This window comes from Pezoporus flaviventris, unplaced genomic scaffold, assembly GCF_033815535.1.
Source record: "Pezoporus flaviventris isolate CSIRO_AGI_PZ_B2104156 unplaced genomic scaffold, CSIRO_AGI_Pfla_v1 ptg000096l, whole genome shotgun sequence".
Taxonomy (NCBI): domain Eukaryota; kingdom Metazoa; phylum Chordata; class Aves; order Psittaciformes; family Psittacidae; genus Pezoporus; species Pezoporus flaviventris.
The window spans coordinates 2,296,293-2,318,757 of NW_026892644.1; the positions used below are offsets into that span (position 1 = coordinate 2,296,293).

General features: G+C 40.2%; 1 protein-coding gene across 1 annotated transcript in view; it reads left to right on the forward strand.

Annotated features, from left to right (window-relative positions):
• Nucleotides 1-22,465, forward strand: part of FAR2 (fatty acyl-CoA reductase 2) — a 78,965-nt gene that overhangs the window by 39,962 nt on the left and 16,538 nt on the right. The window contains exons 2-7 of the mRNA XM_061476442.1: nucleotides 3,347-3,522; nucleotides 6,211-6,390; nucleotides 12,692-12,869; nucleotides 14,237-14,281; nucleotides 18,846-18,964; nucleotides 21,396-21,463. Coding sequence (XP_061332426.1) covers nucleotides 3,347-3,522; nucleotides 6,211-6,390; nucleotides 12,692-12,869; nucleotides 14,237-14,281; nucleotides 18,846-18,964; nucleotides 21,396-21,463 — 766 coding nt within the window. The remainder of the gene's footprint in view (nucleotides 1-3,346; nucleotides 3,523-6,210; nucleotides 6,391-12,691; nucleotides 12,870-14,236; nucleotides 14,282-18,845; nucleotides 18,965-21,395; nucleotides 21,464-22,465) is intronic.

A 22,465-nucleotide genomic window follows, 5' to 3' on the forward strand; every position in this document is an offset into this window, starting at 1 on the left:
CTCACCTCTGTTGAGGGGCCACACAGCCTATGCAAAGCATGCGTCCCTTGAGGTTTAAAGTGAGAATAGCAGCTATTAGGTTTATTTATTGTGTTTTGGTCAAGGTGGCAGCGTTGCCTCTGGAACGCATTAAGATGCTCAAAGACACTGAAATCAGGATATTTTATTATTGATTTCCCTCAATTTAATACTGGATGACTTGAAATCAGAACTATAATTGTGTGGCAATTCATGTATCACTTCTGGAGTATTGCTGACTTGGCCAGTGTTTTTTGTGCATTTCCAACAGTACAGCATGCCAGCCCACGTCTGTCCATTGAATATATTTTGCATTGGCAGACAGCTTCTAAAAAGAAGAGACAGAACAATCCTTAGGCTTCATGCAGTTACTGGGGATTTATTATATATGCTCTGGATGAGCTAATCGGAATTCAGAGCAGAAACAAAATTACTGTTTACCTGCAGACTAAGCATCATCTTCATGTTAAGCTCTCTTTGAACTATAGGAAACAGTATGGAATAAGCTGCATTTGTTTTGTCTTTAAATTTTCTTGCTGCAAAGCACTGACAAATCTGAATTCTTCAAATTCCATAAAAGAGGGTGCAAATTTTGATTAAACAGCTGCTCCTGTTATCTGATTTAATGGTGACAATGAACTGAATGTTCTTGTGATCCAGAAGGTTTCCAAAGCAGTATGCTGATTTATGAGCTTGCATTTAGAAATTGCCTTCATCTTTCAGAGAAACGCAGTGAATCATCAGAGGGGGTGAAAACTACAGCTGTTAAGTGGCATGTGGCAGTAGGAAATACCTAGCAGTAGGCACAGAAACTGAAGGAGGTATTATCTGCAACGGGAATGTCAGGAGAAGATGGCATGTAGGCAGAATATAACTGTCCAAATTTGATCAAGGCTGGCACAGGAGAAATACTACACTTCTTTTTATATGCCATGTCTGCAATGGAGAAAGGGCTGATTCATTCTTCCTCTGTCTTTGCGTTATTTATGCCAAAGTAAACCCAGTATAAAATAACTCTCATTGGATGGAGTTTTACATTCTCTTTGCAATCGAACAAACAAATGCAGAATTGTTCCTAAAACTCTGACAAGGTAGCGTTGGTCTTACATGGGTTGTCTGAGAAACCTTTTGATTTTCTGTCTCACTGGGGCTTGCTCTATGTGTGACCTCTCATGAGATGATGCATATTTGGACAGCAAATCTAGCAACCTCTTGTTAGAAGACAAGTTTTTTACAGATGTTAATGCTGCTAGTACCTTGTTCTGAACATAAGTTGTTGGGAACTGAGTTCCTACAGTCCAGCTGGCTCTCACCAGCATCTTTGACCATGATTAGCTTTCTCTGTTTAGAAATCTATTCTCTGGCCTAGACATTACAGGAATACACATGGAGTTGGGTGCAACTGAGAGAAATGAAATATCACCCTGTCCTGACTTCTGTTAACTTGCTGAAGTTTCAGGTTTATGAAGGATGTGCAGCTGTGTGTTAAGGAAAAATACATGAGTGTGCTTCTGCATAGTGTGGAAGGCTAATGATTTTCTTTCCACTTCTTTATCCCTAAGAACGTTGAGGTTTCTCTAAATTTGGTTGTCAGATAAGCAGGAAGATGGCGGTCCCTTAGTCATACAAGAAAATATTGCTGTTAATATCAGTTTAATCATTCAAATGTCTTTTAGTCTGTTTAATACATGTCTCTTATGTAAGCACTGGGCAAATCAAAGACAGAACAATCTCTAGAAAAACAAGAGGCCACGATAGTAAAGAGATTTGCAAACTCATTGTTACTAGTTAGTAAGCTACAGAGTAGAGGAATCACCCAGAAAACAGAGCTACCAAGAAGCCAGCTGGCACGTCCTCCTACCCCAAGGCAGGCTCAGTATTTCCTGCCTTTCCTGGCAATGCTTATCTAGACAGTTCTTAAATGCATGCAAAGGTAGCAGCACACAGCATTCACCAGCAACCTCTCCCAGTACTTATTTGTTCCTGTTAGTAGGCTAGTTACCTTTTAAGTGTGGTTATCTTTTGAAATCTAGATTATACCTCTTCAGATCCCACAGTGCCTCTATTCTATTTATCCTTTCTACCCTTCTTGCCACTCTGCTCCCAAATAGAGGAACTTTAATGCAGCAATGTTGGCCAACAATACAAGCCCCTTAGAACAGATGCTTCTAAAACTTAAGATGTTTTTTTCAGAGACTACTCCAGCATGCTCATGTAGTGTTTTGAAATTCAGGCTTCATCTTGGTGAGATTGACCAACTAAAAGGTTTCCGTATGGAACCTGCAGTAAGCATCTGCTTTCACAGTGCAAGCAGAACTGCACCCAGACCTGCTATACTGTTATCAGTGACTGAGCTACTCAGAGTAAAAATAGGAACTGAGGAAACTGCTGTTTTCATATAGGTACTGACAGGTGATGACAGTATTGATTTTCTTTCAGAAGGTTTGTGCACAGTTGTCTCACTGTTTAGGGTACCTGCCATCTCAGATTTTAGGCAAAGCAAGGTGCCAAAAGCTGGGTTGGGCAAGTCATTAGACAGAACAGTATATGGAAATGTAGGGGTCTTTTTAGTGGACAGATGCAGTCTTGTCGTTCTGTAGAAGGCTGAGCAGAAAATGTGCATTGGGAAGAGCTGTGGATCATACTCATAGGAAAAAAGGGCTGGAAGACAGCCTGAGAGGCCAACTAGCTGCACTTTCCAGTTCTGCAAAATTGCTGATGGCAGTCAACAGCTTTAGCAGTATGAGTTATTGAGATTCCCCATCTTTCCATCCCAAAGGCAGTTTGACTCATCCGACATGAACAAAGAGTGACAGTAGACAAAGAGTAGCAAAGGAAGAGGAGAAGCCAGAATGTGCCCTGTTCCTCTCCTCTGCTCAAGTCCTTTGTAAAACCACCAAGAAAACTGCTTGAGTCTAATGATTCACAGGTTTTCCCACTCCATACTCTGCACTCCTCCTCTTTAGCTCCTGTTATGGTCCTACAGGCATCCTTTGAGGTCAAAGAGGAAGTGGTTGCAGGAGATGTGGAAATACAGTATTTTCAGTGTCTGTCCCAGGAAACGAGTGGTGCAGAGAAGAGTAATTTGTCTCTTTAGGGCAATGCATTACCTCCTGTATTTTTGTCCTGTTTCTCCTGTGAGGTTTTCCTGTGAGAGAGAACAAATGAATTAACTGGTTTATCATCTCACCTGTGTCATCCCTCTGAAAGAACCAGGAATTCTCTTTTGTGACAGTTTCGTTTGACTGACATGATCAGACTCTCTGCTAATCAAAGTGATCTCAGTAGCCTAATTCTGTACCTGATCTCTCTCTGTTTGTGCTTCAAGGTCTTTGACAGGGTGCGAGAAGATTGCCCTAATTTCCACGAGAAGATTAAGCCTATTAATGCTGAACTCACTCAGCCCAAGCTGGCCATCAGTGCTGAAGATGAAGAGGAGCTTCTGACCCGGATCAACATTGTCTTCCACTGTGCAGCAACAGTTCGCTTTGATGAACCCCTGAAGTATGTCCTCCTTTCTTCTTTCTGTATTCACTGAGCACAATTCAGAGTGCATGATAGCTTATAATACAACATTCAGTGCATCTCTTGTATAGCTGTAGTAATAGCTCTCCACTTATATTTCCATGCTACATGTGGTTCTGCACTGAATGTGCAGTGTAAATGCTCTGAAAATGTCATGTGCATATGCATGTCAAAAGTGAAGTGTCTTGGCAGATTTCCATGGGAACAGAAGGAAGTACTGCAAGCTTGGGTTGTAACATAGTAAGGGAGTTAAGTTTGACCTAAAATTGGGATAGGGAAAAGTGTGGTTTAGGTCACGGGGGAGATATTTTGACAGAACTAGCTGGAGACAGCTTGAAGTGAAACTATGTTGTGCCTGTCTCTAAAGCTAGTGTTAATGGCCTTTCTTTGTCACTGAGAAACTGAGAGGGAAATAAGATGTTGTTTAAGAAAATAGCCTATCCCAAGTTTTAAAATACACAACACTCAGAGTAATTAACTGTTTACAATAAATGCTCAGTTTCTGAAGGAGCTCCCTTGGGAATGCCTCTCCAGGCAGGCTTTCCATTAAGAAAGAAGAACAGAAAAAAAGCCACTAAACCAAGATTAGATGTGTGAGTGCCTCTATGCAAATCGTAAAGGTTAACAAACCAAGAGGGATGCTCTGGATTGTCAGATCTTCACAGTTTTTTGGAAAACAGTGTGAGAGTAGAAAACACAATTACTAATATCAGTCCTCATTTGCTCATATGTAGGCTAAATAGATATCCAGTGTGTCCACCGTAAATAATTGCTTTTTGCAACAAGTAGAGAACCCACCAGAAAGGAAGCAGCTCTTGATATAATCTTGAGCCATGTGTAGAACCTGAATGAATATGTAAGTAGCAAAGCACTGCACTGTATTAATACCTATAAATGATTTTAAATCAGTACATGAGTGAAAATGCTATGAAAAATATGTCTCAGTGGCATCAAAGGGAAACTACGTTTTTAATAAGGAGGCTAGCTAGAAAGCAGTTAAAAAGTTTAAATGGTCATCTGCTTGCAGGCAGTGTAGAAACTATTTAAAGGCTGATTGCTTGTGATCTGTCAAAATCTCTCTAACAGAACAAGGAAAATCGATTCGATTAAATGGCAAAATAGGAGAAGTTGTTAAAATGAAATTATTCCTATCTGAGGAATGAAATCTATCACATGGGTAAAAGCTCTGACAAGTTAAATGTGAAAGCACAATATTGCTGCTGAAATAAGAGGTTTGAGCAGCAACTTGCTAACAACACAAAAATATAAAAATGGCAGAAGTCCAAAGGGCAGAAGTCCAAAGCCTACCACAGAATATTTAGAGCCGATAGAAAAGGGAGGTGCAAAAGCAGTGCTATCAAGATACTAGAAAGGCAGCAACTGAGAAACTGATGAATTATTGGCATCAACATTCAGTACATTTAGGGAGCTCTCCAGATGGAACTCTTGAGGGTAGAAATCTGAGAAACTGTGTTATACTGAAATATCAGTGGATGCAGTTTTAATATAAATAGGAAAAAAAAGAGTAACAAATCACCAGGGTTAGATGAAATTCCCCTGGAAGGCTAAAAGAGCTCTGAACATATCAGCAGAAATCTGTGCTGGGCCTGTATTCTGAGCGCAATCCTGTTCTTCCCTTCTCAGAAGGGATATGGTTGAATAGAAATGTACACGGAAGAGTAGCTTTCATATGAAGTGTAGCTAAAGTAGAAGGATTCATCCTGCTAGAAGAGCAGGAGGAAAAAGAAATCTATAGAAAACTCTATTCTTAGTAGCGTCATACTAAAAAAAACCCAAGTATTTCTGAATTTAGATATTGTGATGCAAACATTAATCATACTCTTAGCTGCTGTTTTCATTCATCAGGACTATTTACAATTTCCCTTCAATGTTGGTATAATTAATTTCTTTAGTATATGCTGTACTTAGTAGCATTATTTATAATCTTGTATGCATTGTTGAAAGCTTATGCTCCTGTGCTGAACAGTTTGCATATTCCTTAGCCTTTTCCTTTCTGTGCAGAAAAGTGTCTTTCTTACAGTACAAAGCGTGCAACAGAGTTGAACATCTGTTCACTGAGATCCGTTGCAGATAGGTCCAGGACAACTTTTAGTTATGCTCTGTGCTTCAAGGTCAACCTTGCTAACCAGGACTCTTTTTCTCTTATGCTTATTAGCTGTCCTTGCCATTCCTTAGGAATTTAAGCTGTTATCTCTAATTGAGTTTCTTTCAGTATGAACCTGTTTTCCTGGGCCAAAGGACCTTTTGCTGCTTGCTGAAACCATATGTTTATCTGGTTTAGCAGTGGTCCCTTAAAGAAAAAGTTGACAGGGCACCATAGGAACCATAACACCTCTGTGGTCATCTGTTTTGGAAATATTTGTTCCAGAAAGGGGTGGTAAATATGTCAGATTTAACAATGTTAGAGGAATGTTACCTCTGATCATTCAAATTGAGTAAAAATATTTGAGAGACTTTCTGTGGCCAGAACAGTAAATCTAACTGGAAGCTGGTTTAGCCCTTGCATTGCATTGAAGCTTTCTGCTCTGCTGTGATCACTTCTCTTCTCTTACATTCATTTTCATGATTTGAGATTTGTATAATGTGCAGCTTCCGTATATTCTTTCAAGTGTAATACCTTTTGTTTCCTTCCCCCACTCTCTTTAGACATGCCCTGCAACTGAATGCATTGGGCACACAGCGACTTCTAGAGCTGGCCCAGCAGATGCAGAACCTCGAGGCCTTCATCCATATCTCTACCGCCTATGCAAACTGTGTCCGGAAATGCATAGATGAAATCATCTACCCACCCCCAGCTGAACCCAAGAAGCTCTTTGATTTAATAGAGTAAGTAGGATTCACCTACCGCATCGCTTCTTCTGACATTGGTTTTGCGCCATTCTGCAGAAGACCTCTGAATTGTTTGCATTGCCAACACCAGTGGGGTTTCTGTTCATAGTTGCTGTTACTGCTGTATGGCCTTGCCTGCACACACCCATGCCAGCAAAAAAATGCTGGAGCACGAGCCTGATGAGGAACAGCTGAGGGAACTGGGGTTGTTTAGTCTGGAGAAGGCTCAGGGGGGACCTTATGGCTCTCTAAAGCAGCCTGAAAGGAGGATGGATAGAGGTTGGGTGTCAGTCTCTTCTCCCAGGTAACAAGTGACAGGACAAGAGGTAACAGCTTCAGACTGTGCCAGGTGATGTTTAGATTGAACATTAGGAACAATTTCTTCACCAAAAAGGCACTGGAACAGGCTTCCCAGGGCAGTGGTGGAATCACCGTCCCTAGAAGTGTTCACAAACTGCATAAATGAGGCCCTCAGTGACAGGGGTTAGTGGTGGCCTTGGCAGTCATGGTTGGACTTGTTGATCTTAAAGGTCTTTTCCAACATAGTTGATTCTGTGGTTCTATGAGGGTGAGACCAAAAGAAAAGAGAGCTGTTGTCCTATGTGCTTTTGGGTGGTACTGTCCACAGAATGTCCTCCAGTAAGTCTGTCCTTTCTGTGTTTTATCTTGAAACTAGCTTTACTGAGTTGTTTCATTTTTTGAAAACAGAAGAAATACAGACTCTGGCTTGGAGCTTTTGTTTGTGGAGAGCTGCTGAAATCATGCTTTATAAACATTTGGGTGAGCTGAAGAATACTTCTCCAGATACAAAATGTTAGGAAATAGCATAAACCACACTTACTAACCCTGCAATTCCAGCTACCTCTGAATGTTTTCACACAGTTCTAAAAGGAGCGTGTGATTTCATGGGAGTCCAGCATTGAGTGTATTAACACGTAAGTGTATTTGCTAATAAGAAATGGAGTTGTGTTGCTGCTTTCTGTAAGGCTACCTTACCTCTGTTACTACCTTAGTAAGAACTGATATTTTTTCATATACCGTATATTTATTCCTTTATCTCTTCAGCTTCCCAATGTGTTTCTATCTATTTCAACGATCCTGTGGTATTGAACTGGAGTTACATGGGAATAAGTCAGAAAAGGGCTGTTTCTTAGAGAGTTCAGTGCCAGAATCCAGGACTTTGAGGAAACAGCAAAAAAAGCTTGTTTAATTGAATTTACTGAAATGAAGAATAATTACAAAGAATAACAAAATCTACTGATAAAGGCCCCAGGAAACCTTCCCCTTAGAGAATTTTCCCACAGCTGTAGTTTTGTTTTCATTTATTTTCTAGTGATATGCTACTTATGTGATATAAGCAGCTGACCCATGAATTGTAACCCAGAGAGCTGGTATAAAATCTTTCTTCTCCTTCATTTACAGTAATAGGAGATGAGATTAATTCATGTCCAATAGGAGAAGCACTAGGATCTTATTTCAAGGAAATGTTTGTCCAAAGAAATAATTTCACTAAGTGCTACTCCAGAAAATTTAGTAGAAATCAGTGTTCTCTATTTTAACTTCTCCAGTAGCCTCTATTCTTTGGTATGTTTACTTCCAGCTGGTAGTCATCTATCATTTATTCTGCAAGTGGAGCATGATAAAAAACATAAGAAATGCCCTAGTGCATGAGAGCAATGGACTGCGTGGCCCAGTATCTTGCTCTCAACAGTGGCACTGGGAGATGCTCGTTAAGATGACTGCACCAGCCTGGGTACTTTTGCAGCCCATTCCCCTTGTAGCCTCCCAGAAACCAGAACTGTTGTATGAATGAGGGGTGTTATGTCCTGTTCTTTTCTGAGCTGTTTTTTAATCTACTAATTTGTTTAATCCCTTTTTGAACTTTCTGGTACTCTGCCTCTGCAACCCCCTGTGGCAGCAGGTTCCAGTTTATCAACCAACTAACTGCTGTGTACAGACAAACTTTCTTTACCTGTTTCAAACTGTCATGCTGGTAGTTCCGTTGCATGTCCCATAGTCATAGCATTGCAGTATCTGCAGCATTTGCCCTATTTACTGCCTGTGCAGTTCTGTAAATCTGTATTTCATTCAGCCTGGACCTTCTTTTCTGCAGACTGCAGAGTTTCAGCCTTTTTACTGCCTCCTCATATGCCAACAGATCTATCTTCTGGATGATTTTAGTTGCCCTTCCCCTCTGCCTCTTTTTTAATTCCACTCTGAGGTGCAGAGGCCAGACAGAACTGCACGAAGTACTCAGGGTGTGATAACTCGAAGTTTTATTTAAACAATTTCAGAATGACACCATTGGTCTTGTTCTTGGTACATGATGATGTCCAACATGTTACTGACTTTTTTTGTCTGTTGCTACTCATTGACTTTTGAGATTTCGTAGAGCTGTCAGCTAGCTCTTACTGAGCTGCAGCTGCCAGTTCTGAGTTCTGCAACCTCTAAGACCAATTTAGAATACTTTTCCCTAAATGCATTACCTTATTTTTATTTATAGTGAAGCTAATCTGCCACCTTTTTGACCACTGACTCAGTTTTACAATGTCCTTTGGAGTTCATCACTATCAATAATACATTTCACTGCTCCCAGAAACTTACCATTACTTGCAACTTTGGACATAAGACTTCAGCAAAGGTCTGAATGCTAATCAGTAATATGTTGAAGTGCCTGGCTACCCCATAGGTTACCCCTGGCTACCCCAGTTACTTCAGCTGCTTCATGTAAGACACCAAGAATTTATTTATTGTAGTTTGCATATGCAGCAGAGAGGATGGTGTTTGAAAGAAAGGCTGAGTGACAGGGTGGGCTGTCAGAGTGTGCTTTTATGTGTTTATCTTGGTACTGAGGGCCATTTTCTTAGCCACATAATTATAAATTAGGGTTCTTGCTCTTTCACTATATTTTAAATTTTTTTTTTACTGTTTTTCCTGTTTTTCATACTCCAGAATTCACCACCTTCTGGTACTTTCAGTGAAAGAGAAATCACAGCATGCCCTCAGCTAGGATGACATCTGTTTCTTTACAGTATTGTCACAGCAACAACAACACAGCAGTGAAACCACTGCTTTCAAAGGCATTGAAATCAGGTGGGCCTTGTTCAAAATTGACCCTTGTCTCCAGGGTCATTGGTTTGGAAGATGTTCTGCAAATCAAAGGCAACGTATAAAGAGATGCATGGAGCTGCAGAGTGTGTGAAGGAGCAGGATGGGGAAAGCCCCTGGGATGTTGAGCACCCACTGTTGATGGGGCTTGGAGCAGCCTGGTCTAGTAGAAGGTGTCCCTGCCTGTGGCAGGGGATTGGAACTGGATGGTCTTTAATGTCTCTTCCAACCCAAACCAGTCTGTGATTATAGGCAGAATGGGATAGAGAAAACTGAGAGACTGTGAAGGGCAGAGGATTACTTGGAGAGAGAGAGAGAAGGCAAAGCAGGGTTGGAAGATTAGAGTGATGCACCTTCGTAAGTGGATGTGGAAGCGGAGTGATTCTGCATGTAAGTGGAAGAAGTAATATGTGGATATCTGAGTACAGAAGGTTTAAGAGAAAGATGAACAGGTATCAGAATGTTACCTTCAAAAAGGGGGGGGGGGGGGGGGAAGGAAATAAAGCAGACAAGAAAATATAAACTCCCTTCAAAAAGGGGGAAGAAATACATGTCATGCTTTGCATCAGGCAGCTGTGAAAGATTATTTTCACAAACAACTCTTGTCTTAAAAGTGCTCTTTTGCAAGTGCATTAGGGGGTATGATCATACAAATGGGCACAATAACAGGCTCGTTCAATCATACTTTTAGCTATGCACTTGATATATGCGTATGAGTCTTTATTCAGTTTACACAGTCCCAAATAGGACTCCCAGCTGTTTCTTTTTTTCTGTTCTTATCCTCCTATTATATCCCTGCTTTCCTGTATTTTGATATTTAACCTGCAACTAAAGCCTTAGGCTTAATCTGTGTAAACCAAAAGTCACACTTCTAAGTGCTGCCAGGCCAATAGAGGAAATGTATAATCTGCCACATCAAGCAAGATTTGCCTTAATCTAAAGCTGAGGGAAATCAGCTTTGAAGGGTGTGCTGAGGTAAGGAGCACAGCACACAGTGAAGAAGAACTGGGTTTGTTATTGCAGAAAATGTAGATCCGTCATTACTTACAAGAAAGAGAGCATCTGACTAATGCAAAGCGGTTAACACAGTTATATTTTCGTATGGCAGGGTAATTTGGCACGTATACATGGTGAAAGAAGAGGTTACTAATGGTTTCGTTTGCATCTCTTGTTTCTACAGGGCAATTGCAGCAGTGAGCAAAAGCCATAGCTTTGTGATTTAGCATTTCAAAATCTTCAAAGTAGGTCACAGAGAAAGAGGACCATTTCTCCTCACTGAACTGTCAGCTCAGCGCTCCTGTGATGATAGTGCTGGTAGATGAAATCACCTGGGAGGATGGTACCCTGAGACAGGCAGGATCGTGGTCCCCTTGATGGCCACTGAAAGTAATGCAGAGGCCTGTCTGGAAGGATGAGGACTAGGGGAAGTTGCTTTTCCTTGTATTTCTACACCTGCCTTTGCTTCATAAGAATGCTAACATGTGAGCTGTATCTATTAGTTAAGTAAAAATATACAAATAGAAGGGAAGGGGAAGAAGGCTTGTATGCAGCTTAGTCTGAGTTCCCAAATGAACCTAGTCTTCAGGCTCTGCAGAAATAGACATCTCCTTTTGGTAGCCTGGTAATTAATTACTCAACAGATTCAAGCACCTGCAATTTAGCTGAGCCCCTGAGGAGGCTGGGTTCAATGGCTGCCTAAGCAGGCTTTGTAAATAAAGTCAATATTGTGTGCTGCTTATAGCCTCAGTGTAGTTCAACTTCATATTTTATGCTTAAACATTTTTTCTGCTATGCGTATTTCTGAAGCATGGGACTAGGGTTGCAAAGAAGGGTATTTGTGCCTCCACAAGGCCTTTTTTTTAAACTAAAAAAAAAAAAAAAAATCTATATTCTAAAACCTGTCAGAGTCTTTTGAATGTGCTCCAAACATGAAGGATCACTGAATTCAACCCTCGCATGCGAACTGTTCTGCAGTTTCAGTGAATCAGTGTTTTCTCATGTCAGTTTTCCTGTAGTATTTACATCTGTGTTTGATCAGAGCCATCCAAAAAGCAGTGTGCCTCCTGAGTCATCAGGTGTTTGCACATTTAAGGTGATATGATCAAGTAATTCTTCAGGTGTGCCAGTTTCAACCTCATTCCTCTCCCCTTGACCTCCACCTGCTTCTGAAATTCAGGATAAGGAGGGGTGAAGTGGGGATATGCAGGGAACAGTATCCTTGCAATGCCCCTGGGAAGAGCACAGCAGTTCAGTCTGAACTCCATTGACTTAATTACAAATTGGATTATAGGAGTTAATCTTTGTTTCTGTGGTGTAACACCAGACTGCTGAAAGCCTGTCAGGGATTGGCAGCAGAGTGCAAGGGCTCTGGAAGTACGTCCAGTTCCTGTCCTTTAGACCCAAATGCTGGCAGGACCAGAGATGTCTTGAAGGTGTGCCAGGGAAAGAGCCTGTGAGCCTTAGGCCATCACTGTAGCACTGCAGTAGCGAGGGCCACTTTTTAAGAGGTATATGCATAACTACTTCTGATGGATTAGATACCCGAATACCTTAAAAAAAATACTCACTGGGGTGGTTTTGTTTCAAAAAACAAAATACTTTTGTTTGGTTTTTTTTTACTTAGCTAGCACTGACAGTTTCCTAACTCCCTATGTCAACAAGCCTGTGGAAAACAGGTAGGAAGGATCATTTAACACTGTTTCTAGTGCTACTAGAATACTATCCATCTAGTATGTTGTTCTAGCTTTTGAGACCTTCATAATGCTACTCAATTCAGGAACTCAAGGTTACCAGGAATCTCATGAAATGTACTTGGGAGTATATAGGGACTGTGTTGGCTACGCTGAGCGCTGCCTGGTTAGAGTGCTTGGCTGGAAACCTCAATCAGACCACTGCTATATTTTTGTTACAGATCGCAGTGAAGCATAAAGCACACAAGAGATTGCTTTACAATGTGATTGTGTAGATGCCTGAAGTTGAGCTGGACAGCATAGCATGAAGCTCACAAGGGTTATTTTGCACTTTGAGGACAAAAGTAACCTTTCTCCCACAGAGCTGTTCTAAATCCAAACCAGTTGCTCCTTGCTTTGTCTTAAATGGCTTTGACTGGCTTATTCTTTGTTTCAGGTGAGTATTCCTGTCTTTTCTCTCCCTATACAGCAGATAATGATGGTCTCCTTGTTTTCTGTAGGTGGCTGGATGAGTCTATCATTGAAGACATTACACCCAAGCTGCTTGGTGACTGGCCTAACACTTATACCTACACCAAAGCCTTGTCAGAATACCTGATTCAGCAAGAGAAAGGAAACCTGAACATTGCTATCATCAGGCCATCCATTGTGGGAGCTAGCTGGCATGAGCCTTTCCCAGTAAGTATTAATATATACCAGTTCTCTGCTGAGAGCAATTTGGGGGGCTGGAACTAGATATCTTAAGGTCCTTTCAACCCTAACTATTCTGTGATTCTGTGATACTGCTGCAGCTGCAGCACTGTCAGGAATCTCTCCTTACTTGTACCTACTTGTCTACCTACTTACCTGCTTGAGAAACAGGTACTCCAGTTCATAGGAAAACATGTGGAAGAGGTAAAAGACCTGTGCTGGAGTAGAACAGCAAGACTTCTTCAACATCTTCAGGAAAAAATCTTGTCTCCAAGTGAAAAGAACACATTTAAGCAATAATAACAAGGCTGGGATAATAATGGTGCAGAATGTTGGACTTGCAGCTGACAGTCTTACAGGCAGAGGACTATGCCCAGACAGGCACACAGGGGAGTTTCTGTACTAACTGGGGAAACACAAGATATGAGGGTCGGTCATAGTCCTAATGCATTCTGCTTTGAGTCTTTCCATGGTCTAGTTAGCCTACTAATGAGATCCTGATGTGCACATGACTTCACATGGTCCTTGAAAGCATTTGATAGTCATGTGCAGTATCTCTGTCTTATGTTGGTAGTCACTGAACTTTCTGGTTTCACACTTGCATAGGCCTGTTGCAGATACAAATGTCAGCCACACAGTGATTAAATATAGCAGTACTTTTGGACTGAAATAATTCACTAAGCTAAACATACTGGTAAGAATAATGTGCCCTAACATTGCAGCCAAACTGCAAAGGCAACATGAAGTCACCTTTGGCTTTCATGCAGCTTGAAGCCTGCCAAAGATGGCTCAGATACAGCCAAGGCTCTAAGCCAAGCCTCCCATCTTGGAAAGACAAAGTGAACTCTGTTAGGTGTCATAACCTGTTTCAGGTCAGACAGCTCATCACTGCTTTTAACTCTAGCTCCCGCAAGTGGCAGTTGCCTTAGATATTAGCTGGAGTAACTAAGTCAGTCTTGGTGACATCTGCATGTTGTCTGTCAGAGGGTATATAACAACACTGACCATTTTCAGCAAGTGTGACAGCACCAAGACGCTGTAGTGTTTAAAGCCAGAGTTTATTCCTGTAGCCAAGTTATAATAGTAAATAATTGGTTTCTAAAAACAAAATTAGATTTTGTTGTTGATTGGTAAATTGCAGATAGAATGACGTATCATACAGTGCATCCCCTATTTAAAATCAGTTAGGTACTTTGTACTGGTTAGCTTCCTGGCAGCTGTCCCAGATAGGCTGGCACCCATTGTGACTGGTTGCTTCTTTGTCTACACCACAGCATTACAGCTTTTGACCATTTCAAAGCCACTGTAAGCAACATGTCATTGAAAGAAGTAGTAATCATTGTTCTTTTTTGCAGGGTTGGATTGACAACTTCAATGGCACAAGTGGAATATTTATTGCGGTATGTTATGGTTACTATTTAAGTTCCCCTTAAAGTGGAATTTGAGTGCCTAAAATAGCAACTGTAAAGTTACTCTACAACCCCACTGAGAAACAGTGTGTGAAAAAAGATCATAGCAGTTTTCTGAATCTTGTAGAAAGATGTCACACACTTGCCATACATTTATATGCATGTAGGACCCAAAAGACTGCCTGTTTATGCTGTGCTCAAAAAAGGACGTTGAAAAAGTATTCATGTTGCTGGTTCACTAACATGAATTACAGCCTCTAAAAACTCTGAAAAAAAGTAAAGTTTTGGACAAATTTGGGCAAATTTTCAAGGAAAGGGCAAAAGATGCATCCTTGAAAGCAGGGTAAATCACAAGTGTCAAAACTTGAGTCTTATAACAGAACTTAGTTTCCCAGGCCAGCCATACCATCAGTACAAGGCAGCATTATTTATCCTTTCATTTACTGTCATATGTATTGCTTTTAAGTCCATTGCTATAGTCTGTGACCATTCCAAATCACAAAGATTCTGGGTCTCACTTGCCATTGCGTTATACAGCATTTGCCCATGTGCAGAGTATACCCAAGTAATGTGTGTAACTATCAGTTCACACACTGCCAGTCACATGGATAATTCACTATATCCTTGCTTAACACCGGTGTAAATAACTACTGTGCAAAATGGTGAGGAACAAACCCATCAGAGAAATAATGAATAACTTGGTAAAATATTGCCTGTAATATGAAAACAATCATTAACAATTTAACATACGAAAACAGAAAAGTTGTGTAGCTCTTCTCCTGGCTTGTATTTGTTTCTGAACTAAAAATGTTGCCTTGGGTCTGTTTGTCACTACATAATGCTGTATAGCTATGGGCAGATATTTTTGTTCATGTATGATTTGTCCAACTTGATTATTTTGTAAAAAATTTATTATAATCAGCCTGCTGCAGTGTGTATAAAAGGATTAATAGTCTAGAATGATAGGAGAGCAGAATAAAATCCAAATATCATCTTGTTAGAAAAGCTCACTTATACCTGAAGTAGAGCATAAATAGAAACTGTTACAGTTACTACTGGCATCCACAGGGCCGGTGAAATTAGTGGGTATATCCCAGCTAATGCTTTTATCTGAAACCCCACATTTCGGAGACATTGAAAAGCCCCCAAAACACATAACTTGTATTCACAAAGTGTTATTAGCTTCTATTCCTGTCACAGTTTCTTTAAAATAATTATCCATCAGCCTTTTACTCATTGCTGACTGCTCATAAAGCTGGTACTGTCGCTCTGCTCTACTCACAGCATCTTGTACTGTTTTCAGTGTTTCATTCATGATGTTCTCATCACGATAAAGTTCTGCAGTTACTTCATTTTGCAGATCCACTCCTTACATTTTTATGTGATAGGTTCTAACTTTTGTATTGTTATCTGTGAGTTTTGATGTTTTTATGATTACTTTTGAGCATTAGTCTGTAACAAAAATTCATCCAGAATTGGTTTGCAAGATGGATGTCATACAAAAGAGTTCGATTGCATTGCTCTTTGTTCCCCACAAGTGAATGACCTAAGTGACAAACTACAGCAGCTAACTGTCATAGATGTTATCATATGCCAGTATGTTAGAAAACACAGGCCAAACTTGTGTGTTTTCAGCTATATAAAAACATGCCAATCAAATACTTTGTCATTTAAAAAGCATTTCCTCCCTCTTATTTTTTCCTAATCTGCCAACAAGTTAAAAAACAACTAATGGTTAAGTATTTGGAAATTTTGTCCATATGTCAGGTTTTTAATAGTGTCTGCATTACATACTAGACTAGAGCTTGCCTATATTTTATATGCTTAGCTCTTTTGCCACACATACCAGGAACTAGTATTTTCTGTTCTTCAAAGCAAAAACTTTCTAGCCCTCCTGAATGCAGCAACAGAATTAATGGCTGCTTCACTCAGGCCATGTTTCACACACAGATGCCAGCTTGTACCTTTATCTCCAGATTAACTCTGTGGAAAGTAAAGGTTTTGAGATTCTAGGGTTAGTGTAGTGCCGCAGAAAATACATGGACTCAGTCAGAGATCAATATGAGCAGACAAAAGCCGTTTATCACAAAGTCTTAACCCCTTAAATACTATTTCTTACATGCACTTACAGTGATTTGGCATATTATGATTGGATACATGTCCTGAAGACCCTTTGCAACTAGCATATAATTGGTTAAGCACAGGTGTGAGAACTTGACCTCGAAGACTTGCCAACAGTCCACAGTTCTCATTACATCAGTGAATTCTAGCTTCTTATCTTGCTTGCTTAAGCTTCCTTGGGCCTCTCACGGCCTTGCTGTATCTTTCAGGATTATTCAGAGTTTATGTACCAATTATCCATTCTCCTGTGAGAACACTGTCTCCACAGTGTAGTAAATAATTTCCCTTTTATATAAAAGCTTTGACTTGCACTGAAAGAGTTCTGAAACAGAAATGGCATTTTTCGTTCAGGATTGAAACTCTTGAGGTTTGTCAGCATAGGAAATAAAGATATAATGAAATTCATGTCATCTGCACTAAGCTCTCCAGTGATGAAATGTGATGATTTGATATGTAAATATATCAAGACTTAACCAATTAAAAAAAAACCAAACAGCAATGACAATAGGTGCAGGGTGCACACACCAGGTTGTTGTGTCCAGCAGCTCTTTGGTCTTACGGGCACCAGCGTTGGCTAGTATCAGTCAGGAGCAGAGGCTGTGATGTGGAGAAGCATGTGGGGAGTGCTGACAAGACAGTTTTTTACCATCTCCAGTTGCTACTGAACTTAGCTGGACTGGTGCAAGTTATCTGGAAGTGAAAACTTTTTTATTATTAGGGAGCCCAAGACACTTCTGCTCTTCTGGAGAAAGGGTGGGGGTGAGGGAAATAAATGCATGGTTTGAATAAATGTGCTTGGATATGGTGAATTGGTAATTCCTGTTTGGTAGTTCGAAAATTAACCCCTCAACATCTGAGTTATGATTACCATCTGAGCTTGATTACCTGCAAGTTGTGTGGTTACAACCAGCTGTCTTGGCTTCAAACTGTATTTATTACTCAAGTAGCTTTGTTTGCCTTAATTAAGGATGGAGAAAGCAAAAGCAAAGTATTTTGGTGGTCAGTTTGTTTGTTTTTTTAAGGTGTCTCCCCCATACCAAAATAATTTTAACTTCCAGCCCAAGTTCATCATGTATGAAGGACAACCCCCAGACTCAGATTTGGTTCAGATGGTCTTTGGGATCATTTAGGAAGAATCCGAACTCCAGATCTTGTGAAGACTTTTTTCCTCAGCCACCAATACAGTATTTGAGTTTAATCATTTCATTCCATAAATAGATACATTTCTTTTAAATATTCATGAAATATGGGAGTTCAGGTTGTTCTAGGTAATGTGATTATGTTTCTTTTGCCTACAGTTGCTTCAACTGCTGTGAGGAGAAGCTTTGTTGACTGAAGAACAAAATGAAATTAATTACATTTCCACTGGACTGTAATTGAGGCGTTTTGTCTCACTGTTCCATATTACATGTGAAGACCTTCTTCCCTGCAAGGCAGTGGATCTGTAAGGCAGAACAGTGATTTAAGTTATGTTCTGGACAATGACTTGCCCTAAAGCGCTTCAGCTGGGAGGCTGTCCAGAAACATCAGGCTCAGACTGGGAAATGATTTTGGAGGCTTCAGCTGCAGTAGCTTCTACTTCACTAAAGAGAAAACAGTCAGCAGCTATAAAGAGAAATCAAGACATACCTTTTAAAGGAGCACCAAACCATTTCCAGTGTATAAAGTAACTTAAAACACTCAAACCTGAAGTCTTTAGTAAATACACAATATATGAAATCTCTAATTCATTCACGTGTATATGACCATCACATGCTGCTTGAATACAGGCATGTCTGCAGCACATTCATCAAACTTTCTAGTTTTGAAGACCTCAAACAGGTCTTCAGTGTACCTATAAAAATGTGGTAGTTGATCACACAGCTTTCACAACAGTGGAAAATTCATGGCTAAGCTTGATGGCTTCCTTCGGTTCTTTTTTGCTTTTTATCCCTTGAAAAATAGTAGTTAGAACAGTAGTAAGTAGTAAGAAAAACAAAAAAAGAGGATGCTCCAGGTTTCCCAGGTTAATGTTTCAATCTCTAAGCATATGTGTGGTTCAGCTGAGGTTCAGTTTAGGGCAGCTGAAGTTAACTGCATGCCATGGGTTTGAGGGGGATGGAGTCATACAGGAAAACTTATATGTTTGCCTATTTCTGAGTCTGTCTACAGTCCCTCTGCCAGCTGCACCAAGGATGAGATGAGAATGCTTGGAAGTCTTAGCTCATGAAAATTCCTTGCTTTTATCTTCCCAGGTTTTTTCACTGGGTCCTCAGCTTCACTGTGTTTTATTACACAGAATATTGGGATCCATCTTTGTTTCCACAGAAACCAAATACTCTTCTGCAACAGGTGCCAGACTTTAAAAGTGCCAACATGACAGTGTTTCCTTAGTCCAAGCTGATGAAATTTTACCATGGTCTTACATTAGTGACTGTTTTCCTTTGTTCCACAGGCAGGCAAAGGGATTCTCCGGACTGTCATTGCCAACAACGAAGCAGTGGCAGATATGATCCCAGTGGACGTCGCCATCAACCTCACCCTTGCAGCTGGGTGGTACACTGCTGTGCACAGGTAGGAAGGCACTCCTGTTGTGCCAGACTTGGGCATTTATTACCTGGACTGGGACTCTAAAGGGAGCCAGATGCTAATTGAAAACCTGTGTGAGAGCCTGGTTGATTCATTTTCTGGTTCACATTTTCTCACCCAGAGTTTCCTTGGTGAAAATGCACTGCATTTTCCTTGGAAAACACAATATAAATATGAGTTCATATGATAGGGGACATGATCTAAAAAACCTCCATTCTTGTCATTATTTAGAAGGGTATGTGTAAGTGACATTAAGGATTTATGCTCTTTTCCTGTGAACCTTTGATTCTGACCTTAAATCATTAGGTAGGAAGTGCTTCAGAGTAAACCACATTAGTAACTCTGGATGTTTATGCAATTCTGGGAAATCAATACCAGACAAATAAAAGGCATAAGTATTTTACTCTGAAAGACAGAGTAAGCCCTCTGAGCTGAGGAAGAGCCGCCTACAGTAACCTAAATACAGGGATCCTAAAAGGATCTTAAAAGGCAGTTCATCAGCTCTCCAGATTTATTTATCTCATTGTTTTGTGCCTTTCCATCAGCAACAGCCAAAGCAACATGGACTGGGAAAAATAAATACAACTTCTCATACATACACCTCTGAGAGCCTTCAGATGAAGAGGGCTACAGCTAGTTCATAAAGCTGGAAAAGGAGGTGAACACATGCTCATGAGCAGTGTCAGCACACAAGTAGAATTCCTGGCTCTGGCCATGGTAGAAGAAATAACGTCTTTTCTGACTTTTCATTGGCAAAAGATACATGGTTTTAATCTGGTTCCCACACAAATAATTACAGGCTAAAGGAGCAATTGCAGAACTTGATTTAAGGCTTTGTCTACCTAGGCAGAACGCCAAGGTTAGCAATCTGTATACAAAAATCAAGAGCCTGAGCCTTCTGTAAATTTGATTTTCAGACTGTTTTGGGTTTAGGTGCTGTCTTGAAAAATAGCTTGTATGGTTTAATTTTTAATTTTTTTGCAATCATCTAATCAGAAAGTGAGTATCCTTCAGGGTATGTGACATTATCAACAGAAATTAGATTCTAAAACCTAGCAGAGAATTGCAATGTTCAGTACATAGTGTAGAAGTGTCTACAAAGCTCTGCACTCTACCAAGGTCACTGACTGAGCTGGAGAGTGGAGAAGGGAATAAAATCAACAAGGAGATATTCTTCAGTGGAAATCTCTTCAAGGTGTTTAATGGCCCTGACCCACTGGAGTAAATGGAAGTCTGTGCTTTCACTTCAGTGCACTTTCCATCAGGCTATGTGTGTAGTACTAGGTGAGTTTTCTACATGGGCACGTATTACTGATTTAATCCTTAGTGAGTTGCCGTATTGTTTCAATGATGCATTTTCCCAAATAAAGCATTCCTGAGCGTTTTTGTTTAACACTCTATCAGATTTCTACTCAGTAATTCAAAGTTATGGGAGATCATAGATTCAGAGCCTAACACATGCCTATCAGTACTAACCATCCCTAGAAGCCTGCTGGGGATTATAATAATGCTAATACACAGTTAATGCCATGATATCAAAGCACTGTTAATAAAAGCACCATTAAAAATGCATTACCCAAATGCAGTTTTCAAATATTGCTGTGTGAGATTTCCTATCCCAGGTTTAGGGGTTCTCTCTCCTGGTCTCTTCAGTCTCATCCAGTGGAGAAAGGCTCTAAACACCACAGGCACCTTAGATGCACTGAGATGCTGTATCTTCCAGCCAAGCTGCTGTCCCCTGTTCAAGGCCAGATCTCACTTCTTTTAGCATTTTGGCTTCAGCTGCTAATGCAGAGTAAGAAAAATGCTGTGTTGATCACTTGCACCCTTGGCAAGGCAGGTTTAAGTTGAAAAAGCTGGTCATGTCTTATATTAAAGGAAGACATGAAACCAGTGTAATCAATACTTAGTTCCATGCCCAAGTAACAACCAGACTTTATATTAAAATGAGAATTTTGATGAAATGGATTGATTCATAATCACCACCATAACAAATGGAGTTTAAAAAGTAGCAAAAATCATATTCTTTAAGAAAATGATTGTAAAATACAGTGTGTCCCTGAGGTTGGCTTGGGCCAATTATTTACAATATACTTAGAGAAACTATTGGGGGGAAAATGTGATCAGAAATTTGTCAGTATGCACACTTTGCCTATTGGTTTTCTAACTTTTCATGAGTTACATATGGATTATTTTTATTAAACCTCAACTGTCTTTACTAACTTCATCTACTTTCCAGAATCAGACTGGATCTTACCAAAACTTTGTATTTTATACTGCATTTTTATATTTATGAAAAGTATAATTTTTTATGAGCTGATGTTACTGTTTCTTGGGCTGTTAGATTTCATGTTCTGTTACTTCAAGCTTAGGGTGCTTTTCTAATACAGCTTAAAATAATACTTCTCTTTTCCAGACCAAAAAACATGTTGGTGTACAACTGCACAACAGGTGGAATCAACCCTTTCTTCTGGGGAGAAATGGGTAAGATCTAATTTAAATCTAGAACATGTCAAAGGTCAATAGCATTTCTCTGCCAGGCTTTGAAAAGGTGGTTTCCTATATTTAAGTGCCATTTAAGCTGCATGTGGGAGGCCCAGCTGCAGGCAGTGAGGGTCCGGTGAGCAAAAGCAGCTGGTGCTTGGCATTCAGCTCAGGAAAGCATCTATTCAGTTTTCATTGTGGGTGTAATCACACAACAAACCAGCAAAATACGTGCTTTGCTGCACAGAGGTATGAAAGTGTTGGAAAAAAGAATAGAGTACCAGCCCCTTAATTGTATGAGAAGATGCTCTCTGTAGCCACAGCAGGACATCTTCCTTTTCTGATTGCTAGTTTTGGGGTTCTTTCTGTGCTTTAAAATCACTTGGAAAACCTTTACAGTAAGTGAAAACTAGTATATTATGGAAGTAAAGTAGCCATTCTTCCTCTTTCTATGCAGAAAATTCTAAACAGAAATAATTGGTGTAGACTTGAGAAGGCAAATCTTGAAATACCTGGTGTGCTTCAAGAACAGTTTGAGTTTTGATCATGAATCTTTCAGTAGAAGGATTCATATTCTTTTCATGGCTGACTTTTCTTCAGGTGGATATGCTTTCAAGGCAGGGGTAAAGGAAAAGCAAGACAAATCCTGACACCCTTACAGTGGAAAACTCTTCCTGAAGCCAAGCAGCAGAATTTGCTCAGCTGTAAAATACTACATATAGTCAGTGAGTTGTACAGACTCAAGGCCTGAGATGCTTTCTGTTATACATTCATTCATATCATTGGGCTTTAAATACAGGAAGCTGGCAGGTCACTGCTATGTGTTTCACTTCTCAGCTTTTGCTTTTCATTTGTCTTTGCACTTTTTAAGTGGCAAACAGTAAGTCAGCAAAGAATCAGAACATACACTAATAGACTGGTTTGGGTTGGAAAGGACCTTAAGACCATCTAGTTCCAACCCCCTTGCCATGGGCAGGGACGCCTCATGGTAGACAGTGTCAC